Source organism: Rattus norvegicus, chromosome 19 (genome assembly GCF_036323735.1).
Source record: "Rattus norvegicus strain BN/NHsdMcwi chromosome 19, GRCr8, whole genome shotgun sequence".
NCBI lineage: Eukaryota > Metazoa > Chordata > Mammalia > Rodentia > Muridae > Rattus > Rattus norvegicus.
In genome coordinates this window covers 57,549,178-57,567,651 of record NC_086037.1, presented here as the reverse complement: position 1 = coordinate 57,567,651, position 18,474 = coordinate 57,549,178, and the positions used below count along the sequence as shown (strand labels likewise).

Below are 18,474 nucleotides of genomic sequence, written 5' to 3'. Positions count from 1 at the left end.
ACAGTTTTCTGGAAATACAAACGAGAAACTTCCCGCAGATACAGGCTAATAATGTAGGCTTTAATTAAAAACGACTTGGTGGGATTAGTGTCACGGAAAGCGGCACAGCTTAAGGTACCCGAAGGTATCAGAAGCCTGAAGGTGGCACCTGGATGTGTTGGAGCACACGACAGTCGTACTTTTGTTTGTACTCGGCATCACCCCAGGTGTTTCAGCAAGGTTTGGTCACTAGAATAAGGACTTAGCACAGAGGAAGGTTGAGGGGAAATGACACTTTGAAGGAGGATACACCCATCTAGGTTTCCACAATGTCCTGCTTCCCTGGGGCCACTTATTAATTTGACAGGAAACAAACTCATGCTAAAAACGTTTGTGCCAGTGTCTCCATCTTGTCTGACTTATGGAGTTGCCATGGCAATAATTCACAGTGGTTGTAATGGCGTCAATATTTTGTGACAAGTGGTATTCTGCACACTACACTAGTCACGAGGTCTTTGTGTTTTCCACCCCGAACCATGAATGTCACTGTTCATTCAGAAATGAAGATATGGGGCAGGAGAGAAGGCTCAGCTCTTGAGAGCACTTGCTGTTCTTGCAGAGAAACCAGGGATTGAGTCCCAGTAGCCACATCTGACAGATCACAGTTATTTGTAACTCCCGCTCTAAGAGATTGAATGTCCTCTTCTGCACTCCAGGGGCTCCCGTGCACACATGACATACATTCATACAGATGTGCACACACACAAACATATGCAGAAAATAGAATATAAAAATGAGAGTGAGAAATGAAGATAGGGTAATTTTAGAATGCAATGAAGGTAGGAGAGGTGTGGGTAACTCATGGCTTTAATCACTCGGAAGGCAGAGGCTGGGGATCTCTGTAAGCTAGAAGTTAGCCTGATGTATGTGTCGAGACCAAACAGAGTTATATAATAAGACCATTTCAACAAAGAAGAAGGAAGAAAGAAAGTAGAGAAAAAGAAGGAAGGAAAGAAGAAAGGAAGGGAGGTAAGGAAGGAAAAAATGAAGAAAATATTTAAAAATACTCTTATTTGAAAAGTATAGTTTTGAAGTTCACAAAAAATCATTAAGAACCATTATTTTCCTGGTCATGGAGGCCTCTCTTCTTGTCCTGGTCAGTTAGTTTGGTTGGTGCTAACAATGCCAAAATTCCAGATTTCATCACATATGAGCTAGTTGTTGCTTGGTGCCTCCACATAGAAGCTCCAATAACACACGTTTGGGTTGGAAGGTCTCAAAAGGCCTTAAAAATGTCTATGGTGCCACTCAAACCACCAAGTCTCTGTTCAGACTTAAATGTTTGTTTACTGGAGAGATAGCTCGAAAGTTAAGAGCATTGGCTGCTCTTCTGGGGGGCTGAGCTCAGTTACCAGCACCCACATTTAGATATCAAACAGTTGCAACTTCAGCTCCAGGGGATCTGTTACCTGCATCTGTCCTCCACTGGCTCTGGGATACACGTGGTACACATAAACTCAGGTATACATAGTTGTGTGTATGTATGTATGTATGTATGTATGTATGTATGCATGCATGCATGCATGCATGCATGTATGTATGTATGTATGTGTATAATTTTTAAGGAGCTGAAGAGATAGCTCAGAAGTTAAGAGCACATACTGCTCTTCTAGAAGACCCAACTCCAGACCCCCGTAGGCAGGCAGTCTACAAGTGCCTTTAGCAACAGCTCCAAAGAGTCTAGCGCCCTCTCCTGGCCACTGTGGGCACTGCAAGCATGTGCAAATACAAGAGGCACACACACGCAGACACAAAAGTTTCTTAAATATAAATCTTTTTGAAAGCTTCTCTTGTATACAACAATTACATTTATTTAAACCATTTAGAAAACTGGCCCCACCCATTTCTTCAAGGTATAGTAAGCAGAAACATATCGGGTGCTTATCAAAATAAATAAATAATGAAAAGACATGGGAGAAATTGGCTGTAGTTTGTTTTTTTTTTTTTTTTTTTTTTTTTTTTTTTTTTTTTTTTTTACTCATTGCCTTACTAAAAATTTCTCAGATGTTGGTTTCATATTTCTGCAATTGTTCTCAAATGAGTTAAAATTATACCTTGGATTTAGCTTTTCATTACTTGAAACACTAGCTGAAGAGAATCTTTGCATCCTGAAAATGCTGAGGGACTTTATTTTGTCTTCAATTTAAGGGAACAATTTTAGTGGCCAACATTTTATTAATTTTCATAAAATATTTATGTACCATCCAGGCAAGCAATTTAGAAAAAATATATTTAGATAGGCATTAGACTGTGGATTTTCTTCTGAAGAAATCTTTTAATGTGTTTTTAATATATGTTATGCCTACCATCTTTATATTTTTATTAATTACTTGTGTAGCTAATAAACAAAACGTCTTCTTATTCTTCTAAAGGATTCTTTATAAGAAGCAGAGAGAATCTTGTTAGTTCTTCCGGGTGTAGAGAAGTCATTGCTCTTTCTGAAGACTGATGGGAGGTCAACAGAAAGAGGAACTCTCACTTGGGTGTTTCAGACCATGTTGGAAGGTTTTATTGGTTTGCTTTATTATATTTTTTTCTAAACCAATAACACTTGTCTTCCTTCCTTTCCCTACCACACACTTGTATAATGCCTTACGCGCTGCTTTACTTTCTCTCATAGATTTACTTGTAACATCCGAAACAGACTGTAAAGGCATTAAAGGAAATTGGCACTTCTGTATAATTGGCATACATCCCATAATAGCTAGAAAAACTGAAGAAAAACCTCAAAAACCAACTTAGGAAGTGTGCATTTGTGGAATGGCAAAAGGTTAAGTTTCTTACTGTGCGTATAAGTTCAAGATTGTTCTTCTACTTAGACAGCTTAAGTTGCAATAGTTTGAGCTCTTCTAGGTAGGAAATTCAAGAGCCAGGGCATTAGGCAGCCCAATTTTCCCTGCCTTTGCAACTACAGAATCTCAGATGAGGCTCCATTAGAGTGCTTAGAAGGAAGATAAAAAAAAAATTAGAGGTGGGGAGGAGAACATGGCAGCCTGCCTGTGACCAGCAAAGACAGATATAAACTTACAAATATAAGTATATAACTACCAATACATAGTATTGATATTAAATGTAGATTGAGATGGATGATAGATGGACAGACAAACAAACAGATAGACAAACAAGCAGATAGATGATGGATGGATGGATAGATAGACTAGATAGATGATAGATGAAGTGACAGATGATTGACAGATGACAGATAAGCTCAAAGCAAGAGCTGATGGGTATAGGAAGGAATCAATATTACTTGGAGTAGTGAGAAGAATATACTACAGAATGTTTGTTTCATTCATATATTCATTCATTCATTCAATACGGGTCTGCGACATTCCTGGCAGTGTTGGGCTTTGAAGGTGTTCAGGTAAGTCTGAGAGTTACAGCGTGCATTAATAGGCAACTCACACTCCAGATGGGGAGCCTATGAAAAGGTCAGCAGATTACGAAGTGGTCTAGAGACCAATGTTGCCTTAAGCGTTTCCTGTTAGGTGCTGTCTTTTCTTCTCTGTGGTTTAAATTACAAAAATAAACACAAAAACAAAAACCAAAAAGTCACACTGTCATTTCACCCTGAATACCTCACCTTGAACAATACTAAATAAGGAAGTAGCAATGCCTTCATGTCGCTTTTTCCGTGTCTAATGACCAGAAACACATTGTGTTCACAATATAGAAACAACGCCCACAACACACATTTTGATCAGTGCAGGTAAACACTCGCAGGCAGTAACCACTGCTTACCCAGTTTAAAGTAAAATACTTAGTTTAGAAAGAGAGTAAAAGATCCAAACGTCTGGTTTAAGTAAAGACTTCGTTGGACTTTGGCGTTATTGGTTCCTAGTTCCTTTTCATTCTGGCCTTCACTTAAGTGCTTCCCATGGAATTAACTGAGCCACAGTACGCAGTTGTGTGGGGTTTGGTGTCCCACTCTTACGTGCAGCTTCAGCTTGCTTTGAATTTTAAAATAGGGTTTCTAATTATTATTATTATTATTATTATTAGTAGTAGTAGTAGTAGTAGTAGTAGTAGTAGTAGTAACAATATGATGCTAATAAAAATGCTCTCTTTGGTAGAAGAAGGGGGTTGGGGATGGGAGTGGGACTGTGGAAGGGGGCATCAGGAGTGGGGACAGAGACTGGGATATAAAGTGATTAAAAAAAAAAACACAAACTACTGCTTCCAGCCTACTGTTCTCTCTACAGAAAAGACTATGGTTCTTCCCCTCAATTCAATTCTCATCAATAAACACACACCTAATGACTACCCGGAGCTCTTCAGACACAGAGGCGAGCAAATCGCAGGCCATTTTTTTCCAATGGGTTTTTAATGGATAACTGATTCCAAAAAGTTTGAAAAGAACAGCGACTGACAGGTCAAAGGAAATGATGATCCTGTGGCCAAACTGGCTTCCAAATTAACCCGTGTGCTAAGAATGCTTCATTAAGTTACTCATTTTCTCAGATTCCAGCAACTCAGCTGGGGGGCGGGGTGGGGTGGAGGAATGGCAACAGGAGCACAAATTTTTTTGATTGCAGCCTGCTGTCCCAGGCTCACCTAAGAGCCAAAACATGCTTCTACACTGACAAAGAATTCATTTCTCTATCAGCAAGCAAACGTCCTTTCGCTTCCTCTACCAGGGGATATGCAGACATGGAAAAAAAAATCACCTCACTTTATCACAACGCACCTCTTTCCTGCTCTCTGTTTTATAGAGCTGCCAAATCACTCCATTATACACACTTAGTAGTGTGTGTATGTGCGTATGCAGTTGATATATGTAACATTGTAAATCGTGCATACGTATACACATATGCAAAAATATACACAACCCTGTAACTTCAGACATAGCTCTCTATTTTAGAGGTTCTTATATATTCAAAAGAAAAAGTTCTAGAAATCTCAAGTCATCATATCAGCTAAAATAAATAAATACTTTTGACTGCTTTCAAAGACAATATAAAAGATGCCATGTTATTGTACAGACATAAATTTTTATACAAGTCTAACTTCTTGGGTTTCCACGCGGTTTAGTGGGCTCACAGGACTTTTTCATCTTCTCAGGAATTTGTTCTTAGAATTTTCACAAATTAGCCATGAATATTTTCTTTAAGAGATGGTATCAAGGTCATCCTGAATGTTCATGGCCACTTTATATAAGAGACTGATTAACAAGCCCCAGGAATGGATGTCCTTCTAACCCCAAGAGCTTGTATCTTTTATGAAGGAAACATACCCAGATGCTGTCTTCTTGTCTGTATTGCTTCCAGTTCCTGCCACTGTCACTGAACATCAGGAGATAGCTGGTCACCCAGTTGGAGCTCCCATATCCACCTTGGGTGGCCACTGATGTGACTTCCATCCTCTCTCCAAGGTCAATCTGCAGCCACTGGTATTTGTTGGACACAAGTGGGGACCAGCCACCAGCTCCTTTAGCAAAAATAGAAAGAACATTGGGAAAGAAGGCATTAAAAAAATCCACAAATGAAATGGAAATGCCAGTAGACTATATGGGATACAGAAAGACCTCTGGGATATGAAATGCCTTGTAATTATAGCAAAACATAGACAAGCAGAAACGTAGTAGACAGGGCTAGACGTGTGCTGCGTGTGTTCATTTAAAGGAAGTTTCTAGGCATTGGAGAGAAATAGGAAGTCTCACTGAATATTTTTAAATGTTTTGTGTGGAAGGCCATGCCATCATTTGGTGCCAGAGTGTTTCCTGCCCACAGGCATGGCTGGGTAATGGTGTGCGGCCTTTGATCTCTCTCTGTCCAGAGACAAAACAAAAAGAAGAGCGTTTGGTGTTGGCAGATTTAACAAACTGAGCTTCATCCTATTTTGGTGCATTGTTAATGGTTGTTCAAGGCGTTTGCAGACCTGTGAGAGGGAGAGATATTGAAAAGCATAATTGAAACAAAACCAAAAATAATCATTAATGAACATTAATGTGCAGGGAACCATAACATCGGAAAATATGGAACGTTCTACGCGACAGGGGAATGGGCTGGGTTTGGTAAGGGGAAAAGAAAGCCACAACTCTGAAGGCTACCAGACAGGATCTCGTGGGATAGCACCACTCCAGGACAGCCTAGCAAGCTGGAGCGATAAGAAGAGGTTTATGTGTGGCAGCTAAGATGAGGTTAACTAGGTCTTGTGAGCTTCCAGTGAACTGACTAATTAGAATAATTTCTCTAGAAGAAATTCTGGACTGAGCAGCGGGCTGTTTCTAGCCACATGGATCCAGGTTTCCCTATAATTAGGGTTGACGCAGATGGTTAGAACCCAATAACAGAATTGGCTGGGACATAAACACAGTCAGTTGCTCTAGGCAAACAGACTGGTCATTTATCAAGATCTCTAAAAGGACTCATAAATAGCATTTAAAAAATTATAGCAACGGCCTCTATTAGTGACATCTTAATAATTCTTGCTTGCCTTAGAATGTATGCCCAATCTATACTATACTATACTATACTATACTATACTATACTATACTATACTATACTATTTTAAGAGCTAGGTAATTTGGGGATAGGAAAGATGGCTCAGCAGAGGACCCAAGCTCTGAGCTCAACACCTACATGTTCCATAGTTCCAGGCCCAGGGGATCTGGCCTCTGTAGGCACTGTATTCATGTTTACAAACCCACCAACAGACACACAGACACACACACACACAAACACACAGACACACAGACACATACATCATTTAAAAAATTAATCCATAAAGGATAGATAACTTTTCATATTTTCTTGGTGTTTTATTTGTTTTGTTTCTTGTTTTGTTTTGGGGGCAAACTATTATGTATAATAGCATTCTACTCCATAAAGTAGAGAGAAAGCAAACTGCCAACCTTTCATTGACCCACTATATGTGTGTGTGTGCACATATGCATATGAATATGCATATCTATATCTACCTCTACTTCTATCTATATGATATATATATTATATACATATAATATATATAATAGAATGTAATTTTTGTTGGTATATGTTTTCTTTAATTTTCTCTGTATTTACTCTTAAAGAACACTTAGGACTTGAGGGCTGGGGAGATGGCTCACTAATTAAAACACTTGCCACACAAAAGCAAAGACCTGAGTTCCAAGGCACACAAATCCAGGAAGGGTAGCCCAGTTCTTTTATTCCCGGACAGAGGCATGAGAATGCCTAGAAGTTTATAGGCCAGCCAGTCTGTTCCACACAGCAGGGAACAAGAGACCCTGTCTCAAGCAAGATAGAAGGTGAGGACCAATACCTGAGGTTGTCCTCAGACCTTCACATGTATACTATGGCATATGTATACCCCAACACACACACACATACACACACACACACACACACACACACACACACACACACACACTGTATACACAATTAAATAATATTTTTAGAAATGTGACTTGGGTATAGAGTTATCTTGGTCCCTAACCCCAGCAGCCTTGTTTAGATTAGAGTAAAATGTTATTCATACTTTAAGCAAGAGATATTATGGGGTAGTCATGGACTGTGTTGAGCTTCGGGTGAGTTAGTGCTGTATGTCTGGCCCTGCTTCCTGCTTCCTGCTTCCTGCTTCCTGCTGCCTGCTGCCTGCTGCCTGCTGCCTGCTGCCTGCTGCCTGCTGCCTGCTTCCTGCTGCCTGCTTCCTGCTGCCTGCTTCCTGCTTCCTGTTGCCTGCTTCCTGCTGCCTGCTGCCTGCTGCCTGCTGCCTGCTGCCTGCTGCCTGCTGCCTGCTGCCTGCTGCCTGCTGCCTGCTGCCTGCTGCCTGCTGCCTGCTGCCTGCTGCCTGCTGCCTGCTGCCTGCTGCCTGCTGCCCACAACGGTTGCTCCTGTTCTCACTGCCTATCATCTATATAGGAGCTGTTCTTCAGAGATCTGCAGCACACCCTCTATAGAATTCTGCCACAGACATCTCAGGGAGTCCTGAACCCTCTGTGGAACTGCTCCTATCACATCATTTTTATATCGGAGTTAGCACATTCTCCAAGTCTTCATCCCCTGGGATCCAACAGAGACACATGGGTACCTCTCATTGTCAGGTATGACAGTTAAGAATCTGCAGTTCCCAAATCACATAGAAAGATAAGGAGGGTCAGGATCAGAAATCTTTAGCTGCCAGAGTGTAACAGCAACTTCCCTCCTTGCTTACAATGGACCATGTTTTGTTTGGTTTGGTTTGGTTTAAATACAGGCGTGCGGCAGAAATAATGGGTGTTTCTATCCTCTTCCTGTCTGATCTCTCTCCCCCCTATCAAAAGCTTGGAAGCTGAAAGTCTTCGAAAAGCTGGATTTAATAATGACATCTTGGTTACTCTTATTACTGTAATTGCAAATCTTTCTAAATTTTTACCATTTTTTTTCACAGTGAAAACTTAGGAAAGAGGGGTGCCCACAGGCAGCTAGCATCTTGGCTTGGAAGTTCTGCGTGCAGAATTTTATCTCTATTAGCTTATACCTCTGAGAAAATGCTGACAATTTTGCTTTCTACTCTTTCTTAGCTAATTTTAATGATCTGAAATCCATAATGAGATTATATTGGGATTTTTTTTTTCATCAGGAATATCACAGTGTTTCTGCAGTATTTCAGGACACCCTTGTAATCCTGCACTTAAAATGCAAATAGGAGAGATGCGAAGCAAGGGAAAGAGTGTTCCCGTGATCGGAGTGGGTTAAAACTGGATCATCAATTCTCATCAGGAGTAAGAGGAACTCCCCGAATGACCACTCCTTCTCACCAACATTGCTCCCAGTTACAGCCCCACAAGCTGACTTGAAACATTGGCAGTTAATTGACCTTGAACATTTCAATTTCTTACCTGTGGTGAAAAGGTAGTACTGGTATGCAAATTAAGCTATCTCATTAACAAGGTACACTGATAAAGTAATGGAAATTCGGATGCTCCCAGGCTTCACCGAGTAATTTCAGTAGGATAAGTCAGCCACAGGGGATGGAAAGATTCCCGTTGGGTTTTAAGCCGCGAGGCTCTGCAGTGTGGTACATGATAGAATGTGCTTGTTAGAACTTTAAGAAAAATGTGGAGGAGCGACGGGGAATTTTTAAGTTAGAAATGGCTCCATCACTGACTGATCTTAGCAGCCTTTGATGGCAGGGAGGGACAACGACAATGACGGCATTGATACAAATGGCACCTCAGCTGACAGTCACACTGCACCAGCCCCCTAGCCACTGTCCATCTATCTAGCCTCCTGGAGACAAACCATCAGCATAGCTACTTGGTTACAGTGGAGAAGGTGATGGCTAACTCCATTAAATTGAAAAGTCTAAATGACTATAAATAAAACACGGTAATGAATTCTTTATTTTGTTTATTAACTAAACCTTTCAGCTGCTAGTCAAGTGTTATTTGTCCTTAATGTGCTTTTAATATGCTAATATATTCAACATTACAGTAAGCCAATACCTATGAAACTAAATACCATCTTGTTCTAATGCCATCTATTCTGGTTACCGAGGTTAACCTGGCAAAGAGTCTTATCCTTGCATTTCTTTCTCTCTCCACAGGTTACCACAGGCTTCCTTCCTCAACCCCATCCCTCTGTCTCCTCAGCCTTCTCCCTTCAGCTAAATCCCTTCTGAGATTTAGCATGGTAAAGTGTCCTGTGGGCTTCAAATAGAAGCATTTCTCTTCTATTTCTTTTTGACTATATTTACTTGTTATTTTACTCTGTGTGTGTGTGTGTGTGTGTGTGTGTGTGTGTGTGTGTGTGTGTGTGCGTGCGTGCATGCACATGCGCACATGTGTGCCTCAGTATCTCATCACATATGGGAATAGAGTAGGGTCACATAGGTGACCATGAAGGTTAAAAGACTGGTGCCAGATACCCTAGAGCTGGCTTTGCAGGCTGTTGACAGCCACCAGATGTGGGCACTAGTCCCAAAGCTGTGTCTTCTGCAAGAACAGCAGTCACCAAGCCATATCTTCAGCTCCTAGAAACATTTCTGAACTGTTCAGATGACAACCTGGAAACTCATATTTTAAGGTCAGCTCTCCCCCCAAGCCCTTAATAGGATTCCTAAATATTATAGTACTGCCATGAGAATTCAATTTTTTAAAGCAGATGAAGTACCTATTGATTTCCCCACGTTCAGAAATTGTGACGGTACGTGCTGGCTGTAACTTTCTGAGTGCAAAAACCGTTGTTACTGCTATTGACTCCGAGCAAAGAGTTGTCGTCACAATAAAAGCTGAGCTTTAAAGATGTTTACTGACCTCGCAAATCTAAGGGTAGGGAGGTAAATATGTAGAAGGCAGTTTGCTCTCAATCTTGCTCTTTTGTGCAGTGGGTAGTGGTTAACACAGGTCCTCAGAACCGTCCAAACATGCTAAGACTGAGACGCTCTGTGTCCTCAGCTGTAGACAGGATGTCTATACGAAACCCCACCTGCAATGCTCAGAAAACTCTACGGAAGATGGGGCAAGAATAACGGGAGCTAAAGAGTGGGGGGCCTGCTGTAAAATGCTGATCCTGATTATGACATCACTGTTGCACATATGGGCTCACAGCAGCTGTGATTATGTACAAAAGACCTGCACAAGAACAGCGCAGTGAAAAATTCTAGCATGATCCAGGGACAGACTGATGATGATCACACCAGCCTGAGGAACTCTTGGCAGTGGATGGCTGCTGGGGGTGGAAGAGTCAATTTTCTTTGGGAGTGTGAGACATTTGAGACATTTCCCACACCCCTCCCATCCACATCCGTAAGGGCAGCACTAACTCGACTTAGTGGCTTTAAGGGAAGGGAGGTGCTAGAGACACAAAAAGAATTGGAGGGGTGGGAGTAATGGAGATGATCAAGATACATTATGGACAAGAATGAAATTTCCAAAACATTTTAAATGCTTTTATTATTATCTGTAATAAAGCATCTGGTTGTCGTTCTCTACTTTCTGCTTACAATTTTTCTAGCCCCCTTTGCACTATGGCCCCTGAAGCATTAGGAGGAAAAGATGGGATATAGATTTTTCATTTAGGGTTGAGCACTCTGAAGTCCCTGTTCTCTACACCTTGAGCTACTGAGGGTCTCTGTGTTAATAGCCGTCTACTGCAGAAAGACGCTTCACTGGCGACAGTTGAAAGGGACGCAAGCTAGTCTGTGGGTACAGCAATAAGCCATTAGGAGTTGGTTGAGTGAAACAGCATTTTCCAGACCCAACACGTGACTGCACATATGAACTCGCAATGTCTGTGACCGAGGGCACATGGAAGGCGGGCGTGTGCATGACCTCCTACCCCTAGCAAAAATGCAACAGCAAGTGAAAACTATTCAAAGAGGGAGAGTCGGTTTTCTTTTAAAAGGTGGCTCCAAGTAGGTCCGCCATGCTCCAGTGGATGGCCCTACACCTAAGAGTGTATGAGCAGCGCAAATTGCACTGGATGGTAAGAGAGAGAGAGAGACAGAGAGAGAGAGAGAGAGAGAGAGAGAGAGAGAGAGACAGAGAGACAGAGAGACAGAGAGAGAGACAGAGACAGAGAGAGAGAGAGAGAGAGAGAGAGAGAGAGAGAGAGAGAGAGAGAATACAAAGTTAGGAAGGTTGGTTAAGAAAGGGGAGAATGGGGGTTGGGGATTTAGCTCAGTGGTAGAGCGCTTGCCTAGGAAGCGCAAGGCCCTGGGTTCAGTCCCCAGCTCCAAAAAAAAGAACCAAAAAAAAAAAAAGAAAGAAAGAAAGGAGAGAATGAATATGGGACAAGTAGTTGGAGGACTAAATATGATCAAAATATTGTATTAAATTCTCAAAGAATTCATAAAGGCATTTAAAACTATTTAGTGACTAGATGATTGCACAACAAAGTAGTTCTTTGAAGGGTTACCTACCACCTTTAGGTTCCCACAAAACCTGTCTCTGGAGGATATGTTCCTATTAAATATGACAGACAAACTAAAAAGTATCCAGTGTATATTCAATAATAAGCTCTCAGATGGAATTTGCATATACAGAATTTGCAACAATGTTATACTTTGTTATCAAAATTATCAAGTGAAACAAAATACGTTTTCACATTTCTTAGAATAAAACTTGACAATATTAGAAAGAATAATGAATTTTCCCAATATTATGCAACATAGAGATGAAAACTTACTTTATATTTAAAACTAAAAATTAGTTTCTGTTTTTAAAAAGTAACCTAACCTCTGTGTGACACTTGAAAAACCACCCCCTTTTTTCTTTATTTCTTCTTTCTTTTTTATTTTATTTTATTTTGCCCCTGGAGTAATTATAACTGAACTTGACTCACAGTGATACATTTTATCCTCATAATATGCTGAAATGCTATTCAGTGTTAGCTAATTGTAAGTAATCTGACTGCCGAGTTGTGTTTAAACCTTATATATGCAATGTCCAGTCTTCAGCATTTAGTGCTGGGATGGGAGGAAGAGCTTAGACTAAAGGAAAAAGAAAGGAAACCGTGCTCATGGTTACAGCCATGTAATATAGGTGAGAAGGCACTTCAGCCCTGCTCATACTAAAAATGGCACAGCGGTCACTACCTGGCTTATCAGGGGAGGTTGACATGGCTAATGAATGCATTTGGCTCTCAAGCAGACGAGTATGAACTATAAGGAGAGGGTGAGTCAGACTTCTTTCTCAAGAGATAAGAATGCAGGACACAGACGTTCAAGGACACTATGCACAAGTGACCACCATTGAGTGGTACTGCCAGCCACTATTAGGACATCCAAACTTCGAGAAAATAATTGGCTTAATTAAAATTGTCAGAGGAAGGTTTCCTTCAAAGATAATTACTTCTTTTTTCCAAATGGGATCTCATCTGTATTTCCCCCAAGAATCCCCATTTGCCTGGTTCATTTTGAACTTGACATTAAATTACAAGAAAAAGGAGAGAATAGAAAGAATATGGTGCCACTTTTTGTCTGGTTTCATTAAATGGTATTTGCTGTCCAAGGAGCATCATTTAAAGTCACAGCAAAGTAGTTCTCCCCTCACCCCAGGACAAAAAGTAACAGTGCTGATGAAGCTGCTGCTGCTGGTCTCTTCTTGAGTTTATTCCCAGTTCTTGCCTACTCTGATCTCAGACCATTTCTGGAGTGGACAGATGACCTGGACCAGGCCAAGGGAGCAAGGCTAGGGTGTTGAGGGGACTACTAAAGAAGTGTTTCCATGCTGGCAAGAAGAAGGGTTACAAAGACATTGAAGGGCTGGGGATTTAGCTCAGTGGTAGAGCGCTTACCTAGGAAGCGCAAGGCCCTGGGTTCGGTCCCCAGCTCCGAAAAAAAGAACCAAAAAAAAAAAAAAAAAAAAAAAAAAGACATTGAAATAACTTGTAGGAAGCCTAAGCAAGTGAGGCCAACAGAGAAGCAGAGGAAATAAGAGAATACACCACCAAGTTCTAAGGATGTGCTCAGGAGCCCTTGGTCAGCTCAGTGTAGTTTTGTTTTCGTGAGGTATGCCTTGCCCTCTACTTTAACAAAAACTCCTCAGGGCCACTGCTATAGCTGCCGCCTCTGCTGCAACCGCTGCTCCCACAACCACCATCTCCTCCTCCTCCCCTCCCTCTCCCCCTCCTCCTCACCTCCCCTTCCCCCTCCTCCTCCCCCTCCTGCTTCTCTTCCTCTTCCCCCTACCCCTCCTCCTCCCTCACTCTCCTCCTCCTCCATATCCTTTTTCTCCTCTTCTTCCCCTCTTCTCTACCTTCTCCTCTTCCTCCTCTGCCTCTATCTTTCTTCTATCTTTCCCTCTCTCTGTCTCTCTATCTATCTCTGTCTCTCTCCACAACCACCAGTTCATCATTGACTTTGTTCTCTAGAACACACCATATCCCCAACCAGCACAGGCACTGTTAGATCACCACGCTGCTGCTGCTATCTTCCAACTTTAAAAGCAAAGAAGATGCTTCTCTTGACCTCATTTCATTAATTCAGATTTTCTGCCATTTTGGTTAACACTCTACCAAGGAGCCATCCACATCACTTCCAGCATATCTCATCCCATCCGACCTTATGCCAGCTACAGTCAGACATCTCCTCCCATATTCTCAACTGAAAATGTTCTTAATCCAAGTAACCAAAGGACACCAGATCCTCTAATGCAATGGGCAGACTTCAATCCTTCTCCTCCTTGAACTTATGGAGACTGCCATCCTTGGGGTCACCCTCTGTGTCTTCAAGTATTTCCTTTACTTAGCCCCTGCAGGAGTAAACTCTGAAATCTCCTCCTAGGTCATGGACTGTTCCTTTTCAGGCTCATAACTTCATTCTTCCTTTTAATTTTCATTTATATGTATGTATGTATTACCTGTATGTATGTGTATGTATGTATTATGAATGTATTATATAATCATGTGTATATGTATGTGTTTGTGGGGTTTAGGGTAGGTGAGAGTGCATGCTATACAGTACACACGTTGTATAGTGTTCTGTGTACATAGAGGGCAGAGGGCAACTTACAGGAGTCAGTTCTCTCCTTCCACCAAAAGAGTCCAACTCGCCGTCGGCCATCTTTCTTCTTTTGTCTCCAGTCATCTCTCACAATTAAGACTCTCCAGGTCTCAGCCCTCAGCTTTGTTTATTCTCTTTCTATTTTTGTTCTTTGCTCTCTTGGCCAATTTGTAAATTTTACTCTTTTTTTTTATTACATCTTCAACTTCCCACCCACCTCCTTACTCTACAATACATTTGCCTAATGTGGTCACTACAAGTCTGTCCTTCCAGTTCTTTGAGGTGAAAATAAATAAATAAATAAACAAACAAATAAATAAATAAGTGGAATCACATTTAATTCCTTTCTTTCCCTTACACCATATGCCTCAAGCACTGGAGGATACTGGTAATTCTTCACCCTCAGAACCTTCATGTATGCTTCCTTGTCTCAAGTCTTATTGTGCTATCCTGGATTCTTGCAGTAAGCACCAACCATCTTCCTCTTTCAGTCGCTGTCCACTGAAACTCTCTTCTCTATACAATATGTATAAATACCACCCCTGAACTCGAAAATACTGAAGTCACTCTCAGTCTTACACCAAGTGAAACATAAATTCTGAGGACAGCAACTTAAGATTCTACTGGAAATTATTTTCCTTCACCCCTCCCGCCCACCATTTTTTTCCTTCCCAGCAGCTAAAGTTTGAATGTTTTCCCCTGAAGTTCATGTGTTGGAAACATAATCCCAATGAAGTTTTAGGGAGGTCATTAAGACAAGGTTGAAGCTACATTAGGGAGACCCTCATGACACCTCCATATCACAGGAAAACCATACACACACACACACACACACACACACACACACACACACACACACACCAAATTGCTTTACTAACTCAGTCCTACCATGTGTCTTTTATCTACCATACTACTGTGCAGGAAGACTTGATTTCCTAGCCACAAAGCATGAAAGGTCACACAACAGTTTTCTTTATAATTTCCATGGTCTGTAATATTATGTTACACCAACGGAAAACAGACTAAGACACCGGCGTTTTCCTTTCCACAGACAGAGATCTTGCTGTTCTTTGAGTGAACTTCATCATGAGCTCTATCTTCAAAACTACTCAAAGCTTACCATCTCCTGACATTCTGGTTTAAGTAATTCTTTATCCCTGTGCATCTTGTAGACAGGACAAATTTTGAGTCAAAGTTTTTATAGATGGGATTCTCTCTACTGGAAGTTTCACCTAGATATGGGAAATGGTCACTTCAGTCTCCACATTCCTGGCTGCTAGGAGTCTCAGCTAGGGTCACCCCTATTGATTCTCCAAGCCTCCCTGTTCCAGGTCTCCAACTAGTCCCAGAGATACCCCAATTTATTTACATTCTCACTCCCAGCCCTCTTCAGCACTCCTTTGCCACACCTGATCCCCATTCTAGAAATGGAGCAGAGATTGAGGGAACTGTCAACCAATGACTGGCCCAACTTGAAACCCATCCCATGTGAGAGAGCCTACCCCTAACACTATTAATGATCACTTGCTACACTTGCAAGCAGGAGACTAGCATAACTGTCTCATGAGGGGCTTCACCCAGCACTATATGGAAACAGATGCAGAGACCCACAAGCAAACATCAGGTGGAGCTTGGGGAATCTATGGAAGAGTTGGGGATAGCATTGAGTAAGCTGGAGGGGTAAAGGACACTACACGAAGCCCTACAGAAGTCTTCTAACTAACCTAGGCCTATGGGAGCTCACAGAGACAGAACCACCAACCAAAGAGCATGGAGAGGCTGGACCTAGACTCCTCTAAAAATTTGTAGCATAAATGCAACTAGGCCTTCATGTGGGTCCCCGAACAATTGGAGTGGGGACTATCTCTAACTCTGTTGCCTGCTTTTGGGTCCCTGTTCCCTAGCTGCACTGCCTGGACTAGCTCAGAATCATATGGTCTATCACCAACCCAGACTAGGAAGAGTACCACCACTATGCATCTTTGACCAAAACGTTACATAGCTTATGACCACATTTCTAAATAATGAATAAAATAAAATTGCAGTCCTGTAGGCCTGAATGTTTGAACTCATACAAGTTGGGCCTGAATTCAACTAAATCACAGAATGCATTTCAATGGCGCGCTCACATGGAAAAAGCTCCACAATTGGCTGAGATCTCAATCTCACAGCCAACCAATGAGCTCACAACTACCCAGTTGAGTTACTCCAAACTACATCTCACAGATGTATCCACAGTTTTGGTTTTTTTTTTTTTTTTGAATTCTGGACACAATAGAAATGAGAGGCTTTCTCCCTTCATCTCCCCAGCAGGGCCCTGAATTAATAATGCGTCACTAAGTTCTCCAAGGCCCGAGTCCTTTGTTGTCTATCAATTTTGCCTCACAGCAAATTGGCAGGCTGACTTTCAGCCCTTCTTTTTGTCTTGCCAGATCAAACATTTCTGAAATATTTAATAATTCAGGGGATTGAAAAGTAAATATTTATATCCTTTCTCTGTTCAGGCATTTTGATTTATATATTTGATTTTCCCATTTTAGGACAACCGAATTTCCTCCAGAGGCCTAGGAAAGCTACAGAAAACCCTTATACTGTGCCTTAATCTGTTTTTATTTTGACCACATCGAGTTTTGGGTTATTTAGATTAGCAGTTTGGGGGAAAATGGTTTTGAGTACATGGTGTCTAGAAAGTCAGATGATGAACAGGACCTGCCCATGCCTTACTTTCTAAGCCCATTATAATACTTGTCTAAAAGTTCCCATTTAGATCCATTATATCGAGGCAGGTCATTTCGGTAAATAACATCATGGACCGGAGATAGCACACTGGCTCAGAGGTTTAAATAACATATTTTTCCTTTTCCAGCCAGTCTGAGATGATAAGCTGTCATAAGCCAAATACCCTTACACCAGTCCTTCTGGATCATGAAGCTAAAGTCCTTCTCCTTACAGCAAACAGACATCGTCTCCACACAACAGTTGGGAAAGCAGCATGGGGGTGTGGTGGTAGACATTAGGCATGGAAGGTGAAAATCCAGTCATAGGTGTTTGATTGATTAAATGAGTTAATATTCTTCCAATATGATTCTGAGATATACATTTTGAAATTTCAGAATCTATTCCTTTGTATTATATTGCTATGGTCATTGCTACTGCACGGACAACAGTAGCATGATGACTAATGATGTATCCAGCCAAAGCAACAATGTTTACCCTTCAGCTTGGATATAGATGGAAAAAGTACCTTTCTTCCTGATACCAACTCTTTAAATTTAGACTCTCCAGCCTTTAATTTCTAAAATGTATGACTAGGAGTTCTTTCACTGTCTCCTGAGAGGCAAATTGTCATGTAGCCTCTTGCCATTTTTATAATCCGGGTCTGTCTCTCTCAAGGACCTATGAGATAGCCTTTGAAAACCAAGCATTGAAGACTAGGTCCGTCTTCCAGGCTCTGTGGGAGATTAGGAGCCCAACTTCCTCAGCCTCCGATTAGCAAGCAGATGGTCTGATCACATTGGCCCACAGCCACCAACCCCCACCAATGTACTCTGGTACATTTCCACTAGGTCAGCCTCTGAGGGCTTGTTGCAAAAGAACTGAGTTCAGTCTCTCTCCTCTATTGAAATATCTTTGACCTCTGCTACAATGCTCTTCAATAAAGTCCTCTTTGGCCTCTACCTCAATCCAGTCTATTATGTTTACTTTGATAGAAGCTCTTTCTCTTTTCTTGTGTTCCTTTGATGTAATTTTTGTTATTTGTTGTTGTTTTTCTTCTGGGTTTTAATCTCCAACACCTTAACCATTCTACAATTAGAGTCTAAGAGAAGAAAAATGCGTTGTTGTGGCCCATCTCAGAGTTAGATAGCCATTCTCCATTGTAGTACACAATGCCCAATGGATACCTCTGTATTCCTGTGCTATCAGTTAGCAAAAAGGAAACTGTGTAGTAGCACGAAAGTGTCATGCAGCTCCCTCAGCACAAGGTAATGTTGGCCCTCGCCAAGAGAACAG

At 41.5% G+C, this 18,474-nt stretch overlaps 1 protein-coding gene across 2 annotated transcripts in view; it reads right to left on the bottom strand.

The window, feature by feature from the left end:
- Cntnap4 (contactin associated protein family member 4) overlaps positions 1 to 18,474 on the bottom strand; it is a 287,727-nt gene that overhangs the window by 197,522 nt on the left and 71,731 nt on the right. For both annotated transcript variants that reach the window (XM_063278059.1, NM_001107432.1), the window contains exon 3: positions 5,273 to 5,466. In XM_063278059.1, the coding sequence (XP_063134129.1) occupies positions 5,273 to 5,466 (194 nt within the window). The remainder of the gene's footprint in view (positions 1 to 5,272; positions 5,467 to 18,474) is intronic.